This window comes from Carettochelys insculpta, chromosome 2 (genome assembly GCF_033958435.1).
Source record: "Carettochelys insculpta isolate YL-2023 chromosome 2, ASM3395843v1, whole genome shotgun sequence".
Taxonomy (NCBI): Eukaryota; Metazoa; Chordata; order Testudines; family Carettochelyidae; genus Carettochelys; species Carettochelys insculpta.
Window position 1 is genome coordinate 129820465 of NC_134138.1, and position 21858 is coordinate 129842322.

A 21858-nucleotide genomic window follows, 5' to 3' on the forward strand; every position below is an offset into this window, starting at 1 on the left:
CTTTGGACAGGTCTGCGGCACTCTAATTCCTTACAATACATTTTGTCATTGTGCTTTTTGACTTCCTGTCTAATTGGTTTCTGGGAAAAACTTCTACAACTGTGTGTATCTGAAGCAAGTGGTATGTGAGGAGCCTAAAATGGTGTAATTACATGTAGTAATGACCCAAAGTAACAACGGATTCTCAGTCAAGGCATCTCTCTCTAAAACTGCTCAAGCTATTTGTTAAAACCTTTTTCGGTTGCTTTCGCTCCTTTTTGGTTCATTTACTACTTGCAAAGTGACCCTGTTTTTTGAATAGGCTAATTGCAAACTCTCACTAAATACATAAGAAATAATTTTCACTTAATTATTTATTCTTAATATTCACTAAGCTTCATTAGTAACAGAGAGTAAGCCATGCTAGTCTATACACTATCAAAACAAAAAGCAGTCAAGTAGCACTTTAAAGACTAGCAAAATAGTTTATTACGTGAGCTTTCGTGGGATAGACCCACTTCTTCAGACCATAGCCAGACCAGAACAGACTCAATATTTAAGACACAGAGAACCAAAAACAGTAAGCAAGGAGGACAAATCAGAAAAAGATAATCAAGGTGAGCAAATCAGAGTGGAAGGGTTGGGGGGAAGGTCAAGAATTAGATTGAGCCAAGTATACAGACGAGCCCCTATAGTGACTCAGAAAGTTCCCATCATGATTTAAACCATGTGTTCATGTGCCAAATTTGAATACAAGAGTCAGCTCGTCCACTTCTCTTTCTAAAATGGTGCGATAATTTCTCTTCAGTAGCACACATACCTCAAGGTATACTTTTATATTCAAATTCGGCACATTAACACATGGTTTAAATCGTGATGGGAACTTTGAGTCACTATAGGGGCTCGTCTGCATACTTGGCTCAATCTAATTCTTGATCTTCCCCCCCATCCCTCCACTCTCTGATTTGCTCACCTTGATTATCTTTTTCTGATTTGTCCTCCTTGCTTATTTTTGGTTCTCTGTGCCTTAAATATTGAGTCTGTTCTGGTCTGGCTATGGTCTGAAGAAGTGGGTCTGTCCCACGAAAGCTCACCTAATAAACCATTTTGCTAGTCTTTAAAGTGCTACTTGACTGCTTTTTGTTTTGACTATGCTTCATTGTATGGTTGGTCACCCTACTCTAATATTACTGTTTCTGTGCCTGTACTCAGAGATTGAACATTTTTAAATGGGACAACTGAGCCCGGTTAATAATGGGCAAACATAATTCTATTAAAAGTATTAGACAAAAAGCATTTTCTTTATTCAAAGACATAACATTCATCGCTAAAACTGTTGAAGCAAGAAAATGTTAATATTCTTACACTAAAATATAAGGGATTATGCCCCTAAATCATCTAGGGGCTTTTGAAAACACCACCACCCAGTTTTAAGTGGAAAAAACTAAATTTAATCTGAGGTCCCAGGACCATTAAACCAAAAAAAGACAACTAACAAACAATGGATTAAGTTGTTCTTGTATTACTAGTAAAACTACTACAAGTATAGAGCACCAGAAAGGACGTATATTCAGTGGCTTCAGCAAACTCTGGGCACCACAGGTTTATAGCATATAACACTTCTTCTATAAATATTATAAGCCTACTCATTTTGCCACCTGCAATTGAGGGTGATTCCTTAAAACACCTGTGATGGAAGTATCCATAAACAAACAGTTTCATTTGAAAGGAAAAGCAATGCTGGAAGAAATTCAGTGCTCACAAGTAATATGAGTTTAAAAATACAACAGCTTCATACATAATGGTACTATTTACAGGCTTGTAGGAATATATAAAAGACATCCGGATCAACAAAAATGCCCTGTTGATGCTGCAATTTGATTAGAGAGAGAGAAAACATTTACAGACAATGACTCCAGAACACCATCTGAACTTTCTTTTACAAGAATGTAAAACTTTTCTATGAGCCATTTCCTGCTACTGTTGAAAATATTCCTCCTTTAAACAGAGATGGATTTCAAGGTACTATACCTAATGTTGTTTTGATAGTAGTTTCAGAAGAAAATGTGAATGTGTGGGTAAGCTCTGGAAACTCTTTGGAGAGACTACCTACTTATTTAACCACACTTCCTGTTTTTAACTCATTTGTCCTAAATCAGTCCCTAGTCTACTGACAAAAAATAGATACAACAGTGTGCTATAAATAGCTCATTAGCAATTCTTTTTGTAAAACTGAAAACGGTCTGATAAATCTATTTTTTGTTCACTGCAGGTTCACATTTAAAAGCACACTGATTAATATTAGGGGAGGTACATACACTGGTGCTGGGGCACTGGTTGTTGCCATAAACTGGGTAAATAAATTCAAAGAACAGAGATCCAAGAATGCATTGAGTTAAAGGCCAAGTGGTCTCTACATGCTTTCTGAGGAGCTATACTTGGTTTCCTTTAAATTCTTCTTAACACAATTGACAGTAATCTTGAAGAAATGCTGTCTCCTCACAAATAAAGAGAAAAAGACATCTGAAATAATGATATAAAAGGATGTATGCACTATCAGCAGCCAGATTTGAAGGGTATCTTGACTGGGAAAGGCTCTTTTAGGAAGAATGCAGGGAGTTCTCAGGGAAAGGGGAATAAATTCTAAGCTTTCTGATGGCCAGGGATGTGGGGAAAACACAGCCAAAGATTACTGGAAGTGAAGTTGTAAAAGCTATATCCCTAAATTAATTCTACTTTCCTCCCTCTCTTTTAAGATAACATACTGTATTAATGTAATGTGCATACACCTTTAGGACTATCAGCTGGTGAGATTTACCACCTAAGTATCGTAATAATATTTTTAAAAAAAACACACAAAATAAAAGGGTGCACAAACTAAAAAGTCTGCTTATTTCTGGGCTTGAATTGGCTAGCAACACCAGGGAACAGTAAGTGGTGACACCCTTGCAGCTAATTTTTTAATCTGAACATGTGCTCAAGTTTAGCACAGAGGTTCCAAATTGTGGAGAGAGCCAGGCAGCTGTGTAAGAGTGCTTGCTGGCTCTCTTCCCTTGTGCATAGCCAAAGCCAAGAAGCCATAAAACATGGGAGCTGGAACTATTCAGGATCTACTGATGAGGCTAAGTCTGACTCAAGGGTGCCAACACAGATTGCTGGAGAAGTCACAGTGAGCAAGACCAGCTGCCACTGTCAAATTCTGACTAGTCACCTGGAGAACTACCATCATCACTAGTTGACTGAGACTGTTTCCACCACTTGGGGGGTAGGAGAAGCAGCCCTGGAGAGAGGGAGGTAGGAGCAGCACCACAAGGGCACTACAATTTGAAGTGAAAAGCAGTAGCGAGACTGCATGGGAGTCGTGGGCAGGTAACGAGGTCGCTGCAGTGGGAATCTGAAAACAGTGCTGGTGGGAGGAAGCCACATAACTTGAATGGGAAAATTCAGTTTTGTTTAATGAAGTTAATTTCCTTGTATTTGGGCAAGAGGGAAATTGCACAGACATTGATAATCCAGAGTGCGGAGACCACTCTAATAGTGAATTGAAGTCAAGCTGAGTAAAAGCCCCCCTGCAACCGCTCAAACAAAACATCAGTCTATTAACTTAGCAACAAAGAATGCACTTAGGGAAATATGCATTTATGTGAAAAAATATACTTCAAACAACTTCACAAGTTCAAGTTGTTAGGATGAGGACTGGTTACATATAACTAACATGTAAACTTGATACCTGAGCACCAATTCCCTACTTAACACACCACTTAGTACTGATACTTCATTTCTCTTGAACACACTGCTTAAGACACAAGAAATAGGGGTCTCCAATTTTCTTTTCTGTTCTGTTTTCAGTCTTTTGTTTTAGCTGCTTTTTAAAAGCACTGTCGTACTTAAAAGGCTCGTCGTATGCAGTAGAAGGTATAAGAAAGTGTGCTACAATTTCAGACTTTCCCTCAGTACAAAGTGTTGTAGTCCTTTTGTGCTATTGCATTTGGTGTGTCCTATGGTGGGTTTTACTGAAAATGAAAATAGGAAACAACTAGTAGTTTGCACAACTTCTGTGCCCTTCTCCCGTCCCCACACCACTTTGGAAGATGAAGACATAGGGGCTACTGATATTAGTGGCAAACTCCCACTGAATTAATGGTGTGGGATCAACTTCCCCACCCTCTAGGCTCAAATCTGACCTGATCAAAAAAATATCTAAACATAAAAAAAAACAACAAAAAACAGTTGCTATAGACTCTCAAAACTAGGAGGTACAGGATTTGCAACATAAAAATATCCCACTTTCTCTATTTAAAAACTACACTAAAATCCAACACCGCTCCTTAAAAATACTCAAGAATCCAGAAACCTATACCAATGTTTCCTTTCATCAACACAAATGCACAATAGACTATATGAATATTCATTTCTTTCTGTCTTTCAAATCTCAGTTTTTAAAAGCACCCTGAAGGTGTCTTTTCATAATTTTATAAAACCTAACATTATTAAAACTCTTTAATACACAGAATAGTTCAAAAGTGTTATGTATTCTACTTACAATTCCTAAAATCATTGTTAAATAATAACAACCTGTCACAGCCTTTGTAAATGAAATGACAGCAATTTCAAAAATGAAAAATGAGTTTAGAGCTATATCATATTTATGAGTTTATTTGGGTTGTCACTCAAATTATGACTATCACTATAAGAGATTATCAGAAAAATGAAGTCAATTGATGCAAAAAAGATCTATATCCCAGAAAAAATGTTTTGAACAACATGGAAACTAATATTTGGTGTCTATTTTGCTCCTCCATTTGAGGTCACCACAGCACCTGACCTTCAAACTATCCAAAGCATTTGGATAAACTTGCTTTTGCCTAAACTCACTGTCACGACTTTAGATACAGAGTACAGCTGATGAAGAAATAGGGGTGATCTCAACAAAGGAAACAGAGCAGAGCTATCTGCAGTAATGAAAGGTTTGCTTTACTTTATAAAATATGCAACATTAAATTGCCTATTCTTGAGAAGCAAGGGTTTCCACCAACTGGAAAGTGTCTATCTACAGTTTATTCTGTTTTTTTGACTAGGCATTCTAAGAAATATCCCATTTGAATAATCCAACACACTTTCTGAAGGCTCTGCTGATGGTATGTCTTTACTACAGTAACACCAAAAGGTCCAGAACAAATCAAGGCTCCTTCATGTGAGGTGCAATATACACACATAGTAAACAAGTCCAATTCTTGCCTGAAGAATTTACAATATCGGACCCCCATCCTGAAACGGCTTATGCAGGTGCTTAACTTTAATAATATGAGCATCCCACTGAGCTGAAACAAGTAAACAAAGGAAAGGGAGACCAGTAAAGATGTTCACCCATGTGTTTAAGAAAAGATAAAAATGACTTTATGCCTAAATAGTAATGGAAAAGGTAGCCATGTTAGTTTGTACTCCAACAAAATAAAGCAGAAGAAATGTAGAACTTTAAAGACTAACAAAATGATTTACTGGATGATGAGCTTTCATGGGACAGACCCACTTCCTCAGATCCTTCATTTATGTTAGATGGCAGTACACAGATTGTAGCAGTTTTGTAGACCTGTAATAGATTACTGAAGCAAATAGATGATCCATTGCACCCTCTTTGCTACCTCCTCAGAAAATGACAGAGTTGCTCGGTGTGCAGAAAATTCACCAAGGTTACCCTTTTATTCTATGTCATTAGACAGAGGTTAAGAATTTTTTCCCAGGTTCAAGTTTCAGTGAACCTCCACTGAATCCCTTTATATGTCAATTGGTATGGTTTCAAAAGTGACTGGGGCTTTTTAGCCTATACTGTACAATGAATCCTTAAGTATTATTAAAGCCAAAATTTAACATTTGGAAATGATCTGAGCTAAGAAGCGATCTAACATAACTGGAAAGCTTAAGATTTTTCACAGTTCAAAGTAAAGTGGTTTAATAATGTTGAATTATGCTGAATCTCTGAACAAGTCCAGCATTGCAATACCATTCGAACACTAATAAAATTTTTAAGTGTTTCATTAAATTTAAATTGCTGTGCACAGTGTAAAGAAATTTTAAATTAATAAAACACTTATTACAATAAGCCTGCTGTATTGTTTTGAGTCTTCAGATTTTCCGATTTAAACCCTTATTTTTAAAGGCTTTACAACTTGGCTGTAAAAAGAATGCACTCTAGCTTGAACTTTACATAAAAGTTCCCCACCAAAGTTTGTTTGTAACCAAAAACATCAACCCTAAAATATGGATCAGAAAAGTGTTAAGAAAGTAGTAAGATGGACAAACGCATATGTCCCACGTCCAGTAATAAACTCTGATATTTTTATGCAGCTACTTTGATTAGTGTCTTTGAATAAACAGAAACCATTGTGACCATGAAGTTACTACTGTACATGGTCAGAAGTGTTGTAGAATATTTGTGCTTGATAGCCCAGGTTTTGCTTTCCGATTGATCTTGTGTTTGCAACATCATAGCTGTTGCCAGGGAAGTGAACTGTCTAGTGGTTTGAGTAGGGGGTATCAGGTTTGCTGGGTTCTAATAAGGTTCCGCATTAACATGCTGTGTGGTCTTAGGTAAATCCCAGCTTCCCTATCCCTCACTTTCTGCCTCTGCAAAATGGGTGACAACTGCCGCAAAGGAGTATTGCAACACTTAGTATTTGCAAAGCACTTAGGGATCCTAGGACGCCTGAAGCTACAATTTTTATTAATGAAGGACATAAGTAAGAAGGAAGAATATGTCCACTTATTTTTACTTACTGTAGATGGATTAAAATGACAAAATTCCAGTCTCCAAGAGCTCAGATATTACAGTGACGAGGGTAGTATTAGAATTTACACAGACCGAATAGCATACAGAATAGTCTCCTGTTTATTAGCCCTTTGTGTAGAAAGATCAGGTTATTTTGATACAGCCCACTCTACTTGGAAGAACAGCAGGGTTTTAACCTAAGATCTTCAGAGCAAAGGCATGAACCTCTGTCATTTGAGCTTCCTAAAGGTATTTAGGTGCTGAACTGCCATAGTTTTCCATGAAAATTAAGAGCATAAATACCTTTGAAGACCTGTGTCTATATTTGTAGACAGAAGGACTAGCAGACGCAAACCATCAATGTACACCAACTACTACAAGGGAACAAAGATCCATATTCTTTTAAGGGTGGCTTACAATGACACATGACATTTTTTTCCAGAATGAGTTGTGCTTAATATATGGCCCATGGCCTCACAGACCTCCAATGCCCACTTCTAAAATTGCCTCTATGACTTCAATATCCAATAAAATACATTTCAATTAAAATTCCATAAAGTTCTTTATTAAGCACAAATGATCCCAATTGAACAAATGGACACATGGAAGCGTACCTCTGGGCCTTGATGTCAACAGAACTTTACCCAGATAGAACCAAATTCAAACTGGACCCTGAATAATATACACCAGGGATCAGCAACCCATGGCACAAGTGGCCTTCCGCATCTCCCCCCATGCAGCCAGGAGCTTGCTCAAAGCCATGCTGCCTGTGGACTAACAAAAGACCAGCCAGTGCTACCAGCTAATGCTTCCAACCACCACCTAAACTGTAAAGCTCTGCATCTTTATTTATTAATGAAGCTGTTGTAAGGAGGACTATTAGTGACTTTAAAAAGGATCACTGGAACTTGGACCATACATCGAGATCAAAAGGTCAAATTTCCACACACCCTGGGAAAGATTGCTGACCCCGATATACACTATTAGCGGATTCAATATGATAGAATACAATGGCTGTACAGAGCCAATACATTATGGCTACGTCTACACGTGCACCCAACTTCGAAATAGCTTATTTCGATGTTGCGACATCGAAATAGGCTATTTCGATGAATAACGTCTACACGTCCTCCAGGGCTGGCAACGTCGATGTTCAACTTCGACGTTGCTCAGCCCAACATCGAAATAGGCACAGCGAGGGAACGTCTACACGGCAAAGTAGCACACATCGAAATAAGGGAGCCAGGCACAGCTGCAGACAGGGTCACGGGGCGGACTCAACAGCAAGTCGCTCCCTTAAAGGGCCCCTCCCAGACACACTTTCATTAAACAGTGCAAGATACACAGAGCCAACAACTAGTTGCAGACCCTGTATATGCAGCACGGACCCCCAGCTGCAGCAGCAGCAGCCAGAAGCCCTGGGCTAAGGGCTGCTGCCCACGGTGACCACAGAGCCCCGCAAGGGCTGGAGAGAGAGTATCTCTCAACCCCCCAGCTGATGGCCGCCATGGAGGACCCCGCTATTTCGATGTTGCGGGACGCGGATCGTCTACACGTCCCTACTTCGATGTTGAACGTCGAAGTAGGGCGCTATTCCCATCCGCTCATGGGGTTAGCGACTTCGACGTCTCGCCGCCTAACGTCGATTTCAACTTCGAAATAGCGCCCAACACGTGTAGACGTGACGGGCGCTATTTCGAAGTTACTGCCGCTACTTCGAAGTAGCGTGCACGTGTAGACGCAGCCTATATGTACAACAGTACACCATAGTAACAGAAAAGACAGTACATTCTGATAAAGTATTTTTTAGTAATTTACATATGATAGACTACAAATAAACTTGAGAGGACTGCAAGAAAAATCAAGTCCTATCTCTATAAAGGCAGACAATGAACTGGATTCAGAGTGACAGAGCCAGAATTACATAACCATCAGGTTAGATCCCAGAAGAGATAGCCCTTGGAATGGCGAAATTTGAGCTGAGACTGCTGATTCATGGACGCACAAGGAAAGGAAATTTTTGAACTGTACAAAGAGAGCAGAAGAAACAGTAATCTCACATTGCTATACTAAGCAGAAAGCACAAGCTTGAAAGGATTTGGGAAACAGATCAGGGATGTTACCTGAGAAACAATCAGATCATCCTCAGCACACACCTGATGGCTGAAGAGATCAAACCTACATGAAGGATATATCAAGGGGTGATTTCAGGCAGACACTAAACAATTTAGGATTCAGCTGGTCACACATAGTTCCTACTCTTTTCCTAGGACTGATTCTCTCCATTACTAATACAAGTAGATGTACTAAACAGCATTTGTTTCTAGATTTGGAAATTTCACAAAAACCCCTAAAGATGTGAAAAAAGCTTCAGCCTCTAAGAGGAACTAATGAAGGAAAAATCAATAAGTCAATTCTTAGCTTAAAAAACGTGAACTAAGTAGCCCCTTCTTTTATAGGGATGCGATCCTCCCACATGATGCAAGAGGAATGCCTAACAACCATAACAGTTTAAAAGGAGCTCAAGGTGACCAACACACATATTGCCATAATGGAAACCTGGAATGGGTTTCTTTTTGTTTGAAGAGGCTCCAGCACATAATCCTCACAGAACCCAGAATTTATATGAAGGCTAATAAACGTTAAATTTAAAAACACACACAATGCTAAAGTCTGCTTTATTTAATCAAAATCTTTTTCCAAACAAATAAATTATAACCAAATGGGTCTCAGTCATAGCACCATCATCATTTCATTAGTTCCAAAAATTAAATGATGTAAAACCACAGCAAGTGGAAAATACAGTTCCAAAGAACAAGGCAAAACAGCTGACTGATTTCAGGAGCCTAAAAACCCCCCCAAGAATCCATGAAGGAGGTTACTGCCCTCTCCCAGTGATAAATACATGTGTTCTTTAAATTGCTTGAAAATGCATCAGAAGAGTCCAAGTTTATTTGGATGTTATGTAGTTGTGGTGCAGTAATACAAGAAGCCTAGGCTTTGAACAACACAGCTCTTCTTTCTACTCAGGAGAGCAGGTGACTCACTTGGGTGAAAAATTAGTTTTTCAGACAACATACACTACCACAAGCATTCATTCTTGAAGAAAGCATATGACTAAATAACCCAAATTACATTTAGAGCAACAAAAGCCTTCTAGATGAAACATGGAAAATTGACTCTGATTGCAAATAGTTGTTATAACATTAAAGAACTCTCCTGCTCCCCAAAAGCAAAAATATTTCTGGGGATTTCAGTTACAACAAACATGAATAACCCTGGCTTTGTAATATACCTTATTACAAACAGCTATGAACTGTCTGATTAGATGCAGACCTGTCATACTGCCAACTATTATTTATGTAGTTCTAAGTGTGCATGGTGCTTTAGAGGAAAACCAAGAGACATAAGGAGATTGCAGTCTAAGGCCCTGATCCTGCAAACAATTATGCATGTGTTTAACTTTACAGATGTGATTGATCCTACTGATTTTAAGTGGAGGGCTTCTCATGGCAGTAAAGCAAAGGAATTAGTAGGATGAGGACCTCTTTAAACGAAGACCCAATAAACACGTGCACAGGACATCTTGCCATCAGCTGTGGCAGACAAATACAGAGGAAGTAGTATCGTATGAAAAACACTAAATGCTGGCGTATGTTGTTCTAGACAATTGTACTACTCCGGGTAGAAGCTATCATGAACCATAACCATCCTTCAGGATGATTAAGTATGCTACCCAAACTGCCAGTTCCATCATGGTGTCAGCTTCCTACGGTCACTTATCTCCCCAGGGATGCCATGAAGAGGGAACATCTAGAAGCTTACTAACGTTTCAGTCTTAGTCCAGAGGTGGAGCTGGGCTGGAGAAACTGTGGAGGCTTTTTGTCCTCTCTTCTCCATGTACCAGTATGGATGCAAGTCCCAAGCTGGATCTGGGATGAGGACAGCATTGTCTTCAGGAAGGTACAGGTCACATAACTTATTTTGAATGTGTGAGTTGACTTTCTAATTGTCTTTTGTTGTCATGTAATTTAAACGTCTCCCAGTGAGAGAAGGCTGATGTTCTGACAATTGCATGGCAATGACAAACTGACAATATAAATTTTAAGAGGAAAGAGAGTGAGTCAACTACAAGAGCTAAGAAAAAAAGAGATGCAAATCTCAAGTCAACCACCTTGATTCTGAGGAGAGTCCAGGAAGGTCAGGAAGGTCTGTGACATTTTTGACATGGAATTAAGAAGTAGGGGAACATTCCAGTAATGATTAGAAGACTACATTTCTTGTACAGAGGATAAAATAAGACTTCAGTATTCCCTCCAGATGGTACTGCAGACAAAACACTCCTTATGTAAATATTAAGGTAACCTCACCCTGTTACGAAATTGAACTCTACACGTAAGAGTTGGTAAGTACGTTAGAAGAGATTGGAGATCTCTGAATTCAGGAAGAACGGCTGGGCAAAAGCTCTTCAGCTTCTAAGGAGAGGTGGTAAAATGTGAAGAGTTCCAGAAGCCTGAGCTAGGACTCAGTACTTGCCAAAAGCCAGGGACAGAAGTATCCTCACTCACTAAGATATCTTGCCTGGGGGCTGTAACAGGTGTATACAGGGAACAAGCTGAAAGACCATAGAGGAGATGTAAGTTAGCAGGGTTATCAGTGACATTCTCTAGTGGATTACCATTCATAGGCTTAATGTAAAGTATGTTTCAAGAAGGTTTTTGAATGAAGACAGAATGATGCACGTAAGTGGAAGACTATTCTAGCCACCCGGAATGATGTGGAAGAAGATCCCAGGTGGCAATGAAACACAAAGTTGATAACTGTATTAGGGCTTAATTTCTGGAAGCAAAAACAGAAACCAGGCTCAAAGCTCTTGTTGCAGATACTCTGCCTGGAGATGGATTGGGTACAAAAGTGTAAGCTGTCCATAAGACTGGTTCTGCTAAAAGCTCTGTGGTCAGTCAATGAGGCCTTAGAAGTGGGTGAGGCTGGATAGAGAAAGAAAGGAGACTTGAAAAATAAAAAACTGAAGAGCCTCTCTGGGAAAGATTCTGCTGGGAGTCCTGTGACGCTCCAAGAGATGTTAAAACTGTCCCCTGGGCAAAATGTACATGGAAGCATGGTGGTAGTACCTTGTTCCCCTCCCTTGAATCTGAAACCCCACTCCCCCATTTGAAACTGCTTCCCCTGCGGGCACAGAGGGTACCACATACAATCGCTCTGCACCTGTTAGAGTGAATCCAGTTAAGATAGTGCATATTTAATCGAATCAATATAACTACACATTATTTACTAGTGCCGATACATTTCGGTGATACTGTCTTGTTATTAGAAATGAGAGATGTAAGAAACAAGTTTGAAAGTGAAGTTAAAGAAAGAACTTGAGGTTAAAGTGAAATTAACTGAAGAGAGATTTTCAGGCACAGAATGAATGCTATTAGTTCCAGAGAAGTAGAAGTAATAGTTCACATGGTTGATTTGTAAAACCTGATCAGGTAACAAAAACCTCAAGAATTGTTACTTGGTGATGGGGCAAATCCAAACAGATGGTGCTCAGTGTCTCACAGTTGTGATATTGTTAAGCTGGTACAATATTCTTTTGTGCAGTTTAGTCAAAATGACATCTTATAGTTAAATACAGTCTTTCCATCCTTTCAGAAATTTGTGCTTGTGTATTTTCAAAGCAAACTCAATTTTATCCAATTAAAATAATTACTTGAAAAGATACCGTTCAGCAATAACTCTTGAAGAGATCTAGGCTGCTAGTTATTGCAGTTGGTGAGCCAAATACAAAATCTAGAGCTCAGATCATGTTTGGTTATGTTCATTAGTGAACTGGGTAATCTTGAACTACTTATTCAGTTAAACTCATCTGTACACTAGTTTTTAACTGTAACTTGCAAAAAACAATTTTTCAATGCAATGACAATATTAATGTAATTATTAAAGTATGCTCTAATACTAGCTACAGGTATAAACAAACATTTCTGGGAAAACCTATTGAGCAATTCATTTTGAAATTACTTCTATCATCTAAACCACCTGTGTGTGTGTGTAACTGGGCATCAGGCAAAGCTATTGTGAGTGAAGATGATGCTAGCTTTAGTTTAAGATAACACAATGGTCAAGAAGCCTACTATATATGTGGAAGCCATAAATAATCACAAGAAACACAGGACTAGCTACTCATCAGACACAGCTGGTATGTTTTATATATGCATGCCTCTAACCCACTCTTGAAGGCTCTTCATAATCAGATCTCTGTTCTTTTGTCTACATTCAGTTTGATTTTTAAAAGGTGCTGGCCAGCTGCAGATCACAATAACTTCACTGGGATTTGGGAGTGCAAAGTACTTCTGAAAATCATGTCATTTATTTCTTAAGCTCCAGAGAGTGTTATTTATATACAATGTATTGTTCTTCTTTACATTTTCCCCATCCAAAGTTGCGCTACTGTTCCCTGTTAAAGCATGCAAACCCTCCTTTCTAGAAACACACACACACACACACACACACACACATTCCTGATTTAATCTCAATATAAAAACTATTATTAATTCTAATAGATATCTCAAAACATTCATCTGGCTGCCAAAATGCCAAGTCAGAAGCAGACTAAAGGTTATGGAGTTTTGACGTCACACAGTACTTTATGTACGTTTTAGTCAAAATGCAATCACCTACTTGTGAAAAAAAATGTATTCTTGCTTTTACATTCTAATGTGTATAAAAAATTAAGTCTGCTTGTCATATAAAATGTAATCAGAATGCACTGATGATCCACTTAAAAACACACAAAAAAGTTGAGGTTGACAGTATTTCACTGGGTAAGTATCTATAAAGATGAAATAGTGACGTACTAAGACTGTTGATTAGTCAGATGAATTCTTTCCAGTTTTTCTTTCCAGTTTCCTGTTTCAGGTACAGAATAGGTAACTAAAGCATACACATTATGGAGTTGAGTGTTTATCTTCAAGTTGCTAGGGTGAAGCCATCTCATCCACTTCCAGTGCAGTTTGAACAGAAGATGAAGTGTGAGAAAGAGTAGCAGATACTTACTTCAGTGAAATAGAGCGGAATAAATATTTTTAACAGCTCGTTAGACTAACCTCTGCAAAAAGTCCTGAGCTTTGGATGAATGCTGGTTAAATATTTATTGTATAGACACTTGCATTTCAAAGCTAATTTATGAAGGTAGACGGCTGTTTGCGTAGTATAGAATAATAATTTATTTGGAGACTAAATGAAGGACCATTGACTATCTATGAAGTAAATAAATCAAAGCTAACTAAAGCCCCAAACAATCCCAAAATATGTTTATAGTTAATCTAAACAAACTAGGAATAGTTTTGCAATACGTTTTAAAAAAAATTAAACATGCTGTTCACATTAGTCCTCTAAGAAGCCTATTATTTTGTAACCAAAATTATTTGTAATCCTCCTTTACAATTTCAATGTTGAACAGCGAATTACCACACCCACACACATTTATTCATTTAACCACAATTACAGTCTTAGAAGAATGTAGAACTTGGCATCTAGTACCAAGCCTATTACTAGCAATTAGGTAAACAATACACAAAGTAAGTGTAACAAAGCTGATTAGGTACTTTACCAAGACAGGAAAAACATTTCAGCCACAATTGAAAAACCAAGCAAAGTGATGGATTAATTAAGATTCCATGGTGTGCATGGAGAACATTGTGAATAAAATAAATTTAATCAGACTGCAATTCTTAATTTTCTCCCCAGCTCACCTGTTTCTCTTAATTCCTAGTGCAACTGCATTATATTAAAAATCTGTTAGGACAATCAATAGTTCTACAGTGCCCTATGTAAACTTCATTAGATTAAATGGGCAGCAAGTTTGCCACAACAGAAGCTAGTATCTTCCAAGCTGTAATATTTAATTTCTATACTCAGTGTTAATTAGAAAACTCTCCTTTGAGTCTGCATAACAAGATATGGCTTTCAAATGAATAATTAAATTAACAGAAAATCGGCAAGTAAATGCTGTCAATTGAATACAATTTACTTCTACAGAAAAGCTTGTCGTAAATGTACATAGTAAAGCTTGATCATGCCAGCAGTGTAATTAAAATGACTATGTTACTGTGTAGTTACTTTGTGTGTGCACTTTTACTTAGGCCTTGTCTTAACAAATCTCCCCACCCCGATAAATCTACCCTATGGAACTTCAGCTACACAAATAGTATAGCTGAAATCAACATACTCACTGTGGTGTCTTCTTCATTATAAGGTTGCTGCTCTCCTGTTGACTCTGGCTACTACTCTTGCCCTGGTGGAGTACCGAGTCGATGGGACAGCACTCAGAGATCAATTTATTGCGTCTAATCAGATGCAGTAAATCTACAGCTAGTGGATCGATTCCTACAGGGTTGATCCACCACATAGTGGAGACAATCCTTTAGTTATACCTAAAAAGTCCTCTATGTTTAGAAGACTGTTGATGTTGCAAAGTCAAGATGTGAAATTTAAGATAGGCCAAAAATGTTTCTGGATTTAAGATATCCCAAAATTAATGTTGCCTGTGCAAATGTAATCCCCCAAACCTCCTTCTTGTGCATATATATATTATGATATATTTTTTAACTATATGACACTTGGTATATTTAAACACAGAACCCTGATCTCATTCAGTGATCAGAATGGATGGTACTTACTGAGTGAGCAGTTATTCAGCATTTTGTTTTATTGCCATTGTTCAATGTTTGGCCCTAGGCCTTACTTACTGCACATTTTTCTAACCCTGCTCTGAATTATTAATTTCCCCCTGTGCTCTTCAATGAAGCTAATATGAATACTTGATAAATATTAATACATTTATTTTCAAACTTTTTTTGAGATAAGGCTGCATTATTCTCATTTTCCAGATGGGGAACTGAAGTTGAAAGAAGTAAATATAAAAAAAATGTACACTGGATGCCCACTTAGAGACAGCTAAGGTCTGATTTCTGTCTCAGTCTATCAGCATACAGCATGGAAAATTTCAGCCCAGCTAAATTTAGGCAACTGAAAACAGGGTTTTTATAATATATTAGTTCATCTTGTCTAGTCCCCTACACTCATGGCCAGACTAATTACTATTTAAACAAACCCTGACAGATGTCTGTCTAACATGAACTTAAATAATTCCAATGATGGAGATTCTGCAGCTTCTCTAAGCACTTTATCCCAGTACTTAATTCTCTTGACAGTTAGGTAGTTTTTCTTAATGTCCAAGCTCAGCATTCCCTTGCTGCAATTTAAAACCACTGAATCTTGCCCTATCTGAAGAAACTAAAGGGGAAACATTTTTTCCTGATTGTTACAATCTTTTATGTACTGAAAACTGTTATGTCTCTTCTCTGTCCTCTCCTTTCCAGAGTAAACATGATTTATTTTTTCAATCTTTCCTCATCGGACTTGTTTGCTGGAACATTAACAGGGTTTGTTTTGTTTTTTGTCTCTCTTCTCTCGACCTTCTCCAGTTTGCCCACATTGTTCTTGAAATGTGGTGCTCCGAACTAGACATAATACTCCAGGGCTGTGTCTACACTACAAAAAACTTCAAAATTGAACAGTAAGCAACTTTGAAGTTGAGCGTCCTCACACCCCACTTTGAAGTTTAACTTTGAAATAGGGCACTACTCCATTCCTGGGAATGGAGTAAGCACTTTGAAGTTGGGCTCCCTTCTTCAAAGTAGGGGAAAATGTGCATAGACTCTCTTGCTGGCTGCTTCAGTGTAGTGCCTAACTTCAAAGTTAACTTCTAAGTTAGTTCCTAGTGTAGATGCACCCCAGATGACACCTAATCTGTGTGAAGTAGAGAGGAAGAACTATTTCTTCTCTCTTGCTTACAACAGTCTTTGCTATACGTCCTAGCTTAACAATGGCTGGCATCCCCCTGAAGAACAGTGTCACACTGTTGATTCATATTAGTTTGTGATCCACTATGACCCCAAGATCCCTGTCTGCCTACTAATACCTAGGCAGTCATTTCCCATTTTGTATGCGTGAAACTAATTGTTTCTTCCTACGTGAGAGATCTGAATTTCATCCTCCTTATTTCACACCATTTTGACACTTTGTCCAGACCATTCTGCACTGCTGAAGTTCTCCCTCTCCCTCAATGGCATCAACTTTTGTGACAATCTCGCATAAAACAGTTAAAATCTATTCATCAAGTTCAACGACTCAAATCAAAATTTTTAAGTTAGCATTAGTAAAGGATTTTTAAGAGCAGATATTAATTTCATCCAGGCATTGTACTTAAAAAGTTGATGGCATTAAAAATATATTTTCCCATGATTCACCAGATTAACTCTTGGGACTTTTTAATGATTCAGTCTAACAGAATGGCGTGCTAAGAATTGTGTTGTTAGTTCCCTGTCAACCGGATATTGTTATTTTGTTCAGATTAAGTAAGACATTTTTAATCCCATACCTAGACTGGAAAGTATTAAATACTTTGTAAGTGGCAAAAGGAAAGATTCTTAGACTACGGGGAGAAGGAGATACACTCCAGGGTAGCAATAGAGGCAGGGAGATCTACACAAATCGAGTCAAAAGAAATGTGATGAGGTTCAATAAGGACAAATGCAGAGTCTTGCACTTAGGATGGAGCAATCCCAAGCAATTTTACAGGCTGGGAACCAACTGGCAAAGCAGCAGTTCTGCAGAAAAGGATCTGGGGATTACAGTGGATGAGAAGCTGGGTATGAGCCAAGAGTGTGCCCTTGTATCCGAGAAGGCTAACAACATTCTGGGATGCATTGGTAGGAGCACTAGCAGCAGATTTAGATAAGTTGTTATCCTTCATTTGTCACTGGTTGGGCCGCATCTGGATTACTGCATCCAGTTCTGGTCCCCCCAGTTAGAGAAAGGATGTGGATGCACTGGACAGAGTCCAGTGGAGGGCAAAACAAAGGATTAGGGGGCTGGAGTGCATGACTTTGAGTAGCGGCTGAGGGATTTGGGCTCATTTAGTCTTCAGAAAAGAAGAATAAAATGGGATTTGATAGCAGCCTTCAACTACCTGAAGGGCGGTTCTAACGAGGATGGAACCAAGCCACTCTCAGTGGTGAAGGATGACAGAATAAAGTTGCGGTGGGGGAGATCTAGGTTAGGTATTAAGAAAAACTATTTCATTAGGAGAGTGGTAAAGCTCTGAAATAGCTTAACTAGGGAGGTGGTGGAATCTCCTTCCCTAGACGTCTAAGTTCCAGCTTCACAAAGCTTTGGCTGGGTTGATTTAGTTGGGATTGGTTCTGCTTTCAGCAGTGTGTTGGACTCAATTACCTCCTGAGGTCTCTCCCTACCCTATGAATATGTCAGTACTTTGGGTATTTATCCCTCTTTCAGGTTTTCATTAAGCTCTTGTTTTCACTGCATTGTTTGTCATTGTTGATTTAAAAAAAAAATCTGTTACAATTAGCGTACAAGTTAGAGGATTTTTGCATTTGAATGGTGGATATGTTAATTAACTTATGAATCCTTTTAGTGGCAACTTCTCCTTTTTCAGTTCCCATTACCTATGCATTTTTCTCCATCTCCAAGAGGGTGTTTTTCCCAGTCACATCCTAATTTTATCTTCAAAGGATAAAATATATGGAACCATAATTCACTGCTATTTGGCTGAAGTCAGAATAAGACCATCTTTCAACAACAATAAATATGATCCACTTTTCCAGCATAAATACGAAATCATTTGCTTGGGGGAAAAAAAAGCCATTACAGGACTGGGTGAAAATCACAGTAGGCTTGGTCTTATCAACTGAGTTGGAGTGGATGAAGGAGGAATCACTGTACATTCCTTAACACTTCCAGCTTTCAGGCTGGCGAAGTAGGACACTGGAAATTTAAGCAGGGTCCATTCACTTGCAGGAAGATCCCTGACTCTAAAGTAAACAGAAGAGATGAGGTTGGTGGCCTACTCCACTACGAGGGTTTAGGGTGGCGGAGGGACTTGCTGGGGCCCTGGGCAAAGTGAGAGGAGGCCTGGCTCTGTACCCTTGTGTGCAGCACAGGGCTTTTGTGGCAATTTCAAGGAGCCAGGGCATCAGCTGCTGACAGTGTAGTGGTGGTGATGACTGGGAGCCCCAGGCCTTTTAACTTGCTTGGCCCTTTGACAAGGTGCTAGAGAAAGCTAAGTAGTACATATCTATAGTAATCCATCACATTGTAGGGGTACGGCAGCACAAATACTTTGGGTTTTTCCTTATCTCCATGTGCTGCTGGGAGGACCTACAGTAATGTCAAGTATAACACACTCTAAGTGTGATCAGCCACAGTTTCAGCACACAAATTTAACAAATCTTAGTTTGCAAGATTCCAATCTAAGCTATGTGCTTTATAAACTCCACTAATGAAAATGCCCTAAGTACTTAGAAATGCTACAAATGACAAAGTCAGGCTGAAGGAGAGAGAACCCTATGACCTGAGAGATTCCAGCCTCAGTGGGCAGCTAGTGTAACTCCTGATTCATACACGACACTACAATTTCCTGTTACTATCAAACTTTTTAGTAGTTAAAAGTTCTACTGACTCTTTGATTTTTACAAAAAGATCCATATAAAGTATTTGGCCAAAATCCACATAGCTCTGTGTTCAGTCAAAGCTTTACTGAAAATAACTAAAAAAAAATCCCTTTTTAAACTGTGCACAATACATTGTTTACAACTGATTTGCATTAGATATTGACTAAGATTTTCAAAAGTGACTAATGATTGTGAGTGCTTCACTTTTGGGGGGTTCCTATGAGGATTTATCTTGAAGGGACTTGTTTTTCAGAAAGTGCTGAAGACACCATCTTTGAAAAGCAGGCCTCTTGAAAAGTGTCTCAAAAGTGAAAGCTGGTTATTTGAGAGTTCTGGATAATAGACTGCTGGATATGAAAGAGTTCACTGTATAATGGAATTATACATCAGCAATGAAGCAGAATCATAATGAAAAACAAACATTAAAATATCTGATAAAAATGCTGTTAAGGGCATTTGAAAAGATTCAGGAATTATAAAGTAAACCCACCAAAAAACAACTTTCAATGAAATTTTCACAAATGTTAAGAAAAATGAGACAAGAAAACGGTTTGTAATTAAACATCACATTTTTAACTCTCAACTCATCTCAGTCTGTTAGAATAATTACACAGTTGTTAAACAGATATTTACCTGTTGGAATGAGACAGTCTTTCCAATCAAAATACCCCGCATAAATGCCAGGTTCTAATGAGCCAACTATAGGATCTGCCTTCAATTCAATGTAAGTTTCAAACAGTCTTTGATCCAGCTCCTTTAAAGATTCCATACTAATCTAAAATCAAAGCAAAAAGAAAAGCACATTTATCTACTTACTAGGAAAGCAAGAACAATAGCCACCAGTTTAGGCTTGTCTTCTCTTTGAATTTTAGGAAATAAGCTGTATGCTTACAACCTTATAATTTTACACAATATTTCTTTGAGTAAGAATTTCCATACTGATCATATCGTTGGGCAAACTAGTCCCATACCCTTTTTTTAAATGTAGCCAGTATCTGATGCTTCACAGAAAGGTGTAAGAAACTCCATAAGCACAATTTCTTCCTAACTCCGTAATTTAAATTTTGATCCTGCATCCCTGAAGGCAATGGTAATTTTGCCAGAGACTTCAATAGGAACACGATTCAAGGCTTATGGCCTGACATTCCTTACCATATTTTTATCCTACCTAAAGCAAATGTGGATTTTTTAAAATATTCATTGTATATAGAGTTTAATTCGTTCGAAAAGATCAGCTTCTTTACAGAGACCTGTAAGCTCCTAGCAGTTTACTCAAAGTTCATTGCAAGTGCTATTTTAAAGTATCCTTGTACAACAAAACAATAAGCTGCAGTTCTTTTGTGGACAACATGGAGCAAGGATGTGCTCTTCTTTCCTTTGCATGAATACAAGCACTACAGTTATTGAAACCGCCAAATAAAGTAACTAAACCACGAAATACACTTACAAAAAGATTAGTCAATGAGATACATGTATGTGTATGTTCCACTAGCTAGTTATATTTAAAGACTGCCTATCTTTCAATACTGCAAAGTATTTTCATCTTACTAAGACAGCATAAGGCAGCTACATTTTCTAAAGCAGCTTCAAAACATAATATGAAACCTGAAGTGTAGACAATACCAGTGGTAGTAAAAAGTTAACATCCTGGTATCACCATCAATGCTACATAAACAAGTGATGCAGAAAACATGGAAATGTGTTAAACATATTTATGGTGATGAGCTTATCAGATTTCAAAGTAAAGCTTTTAAAATGTCACTGAGCACTATTTTCAGTCACTGTGGGGTTTAGGGACTTCCAGGATGGGAGGGATTCCAGGGAGAAGGGAAGGCTCAAGAGTAACCCAGAACAGAAATAAAGGCAGGGTTGAAAAACCCTTGAACACTTCACTTCCTTCTTCTCATTAAGACTTAACAGATAGGAGTCCCTGTGCTGAAAACCACCTGATCAATCATTGACTGAAGCAAGAAGGAAGTCATTAATGTTTCTGTTGCTCTGCCTCCTCCTCTTATATCCCTCTTGTAAAGATGTTCCTGAACACACTGATCACAAATCATTAAATATGATGGGGGCGTATATGGTGGGAGAAGGTTTCTTGAGCAGGACATAGCATATGGAAGGAATTAGCTATACTGGTGGGAACATAGAAGCTCCCAGCAGCAGAGGAATCCAACTGAAGAAACTGATGCTCAGGAGCACCACACCCCTGCTTTCTCCATGCAGTGAATCTCTTAAGGTTTGTCGAAAGTGAGTCCAACAGCTGAGAAACATGAAGGACCATAACATGGAGCTAAGGAGACCAGTAGGAGGGGAACTTGCAGAGGGCAGTGAGAACTGGGCTTCAGGAAAAGGCCAGGGACGCAATTCCCTCCCTCTATACCACCTGTTCCTGTGGAACTTTGAATGTCTGTAAAGGGGACAACCCTCTCTGAGACCTATCACACCTCTTCCATTACAAACGCCCTCCACTTCTGGAGTGCTCAAGAGCTCAAGTCTGAGTCTATGTGATTTGGAAAGGCATGTGTACGCTTATAGGACTCCATAAAAAAAGAGATGTGTGGGTTCATCTTC

General features: G+C 38.6%; 1 protein-coding gene across 4 annotated transcripts in view; it reads right to left on the bottom strand.

Annotated features, from left to right (window-relative positions):
* The window catches only part of EXOC2 (exocyst complex component 2), a 193232-nt gene that overhangs the window by 32372 nt on the left and 139002 nt on the right, over nt 1–21858 (bottom strand). For all 4 annotated transcript variants that reach the window (XM_074985929.1, XM_074985926.1, XM_074985927.1 and 1 more), the window contains one exon: nt 19918–20059. In XM_074985929.1, coding sequence (XP_074842030.1) covers nt 19918–20059 — 142 coding nt within the window. The remainder of the gene's footprint in view (nt 1–19917; nt 20060–21858) is intronic.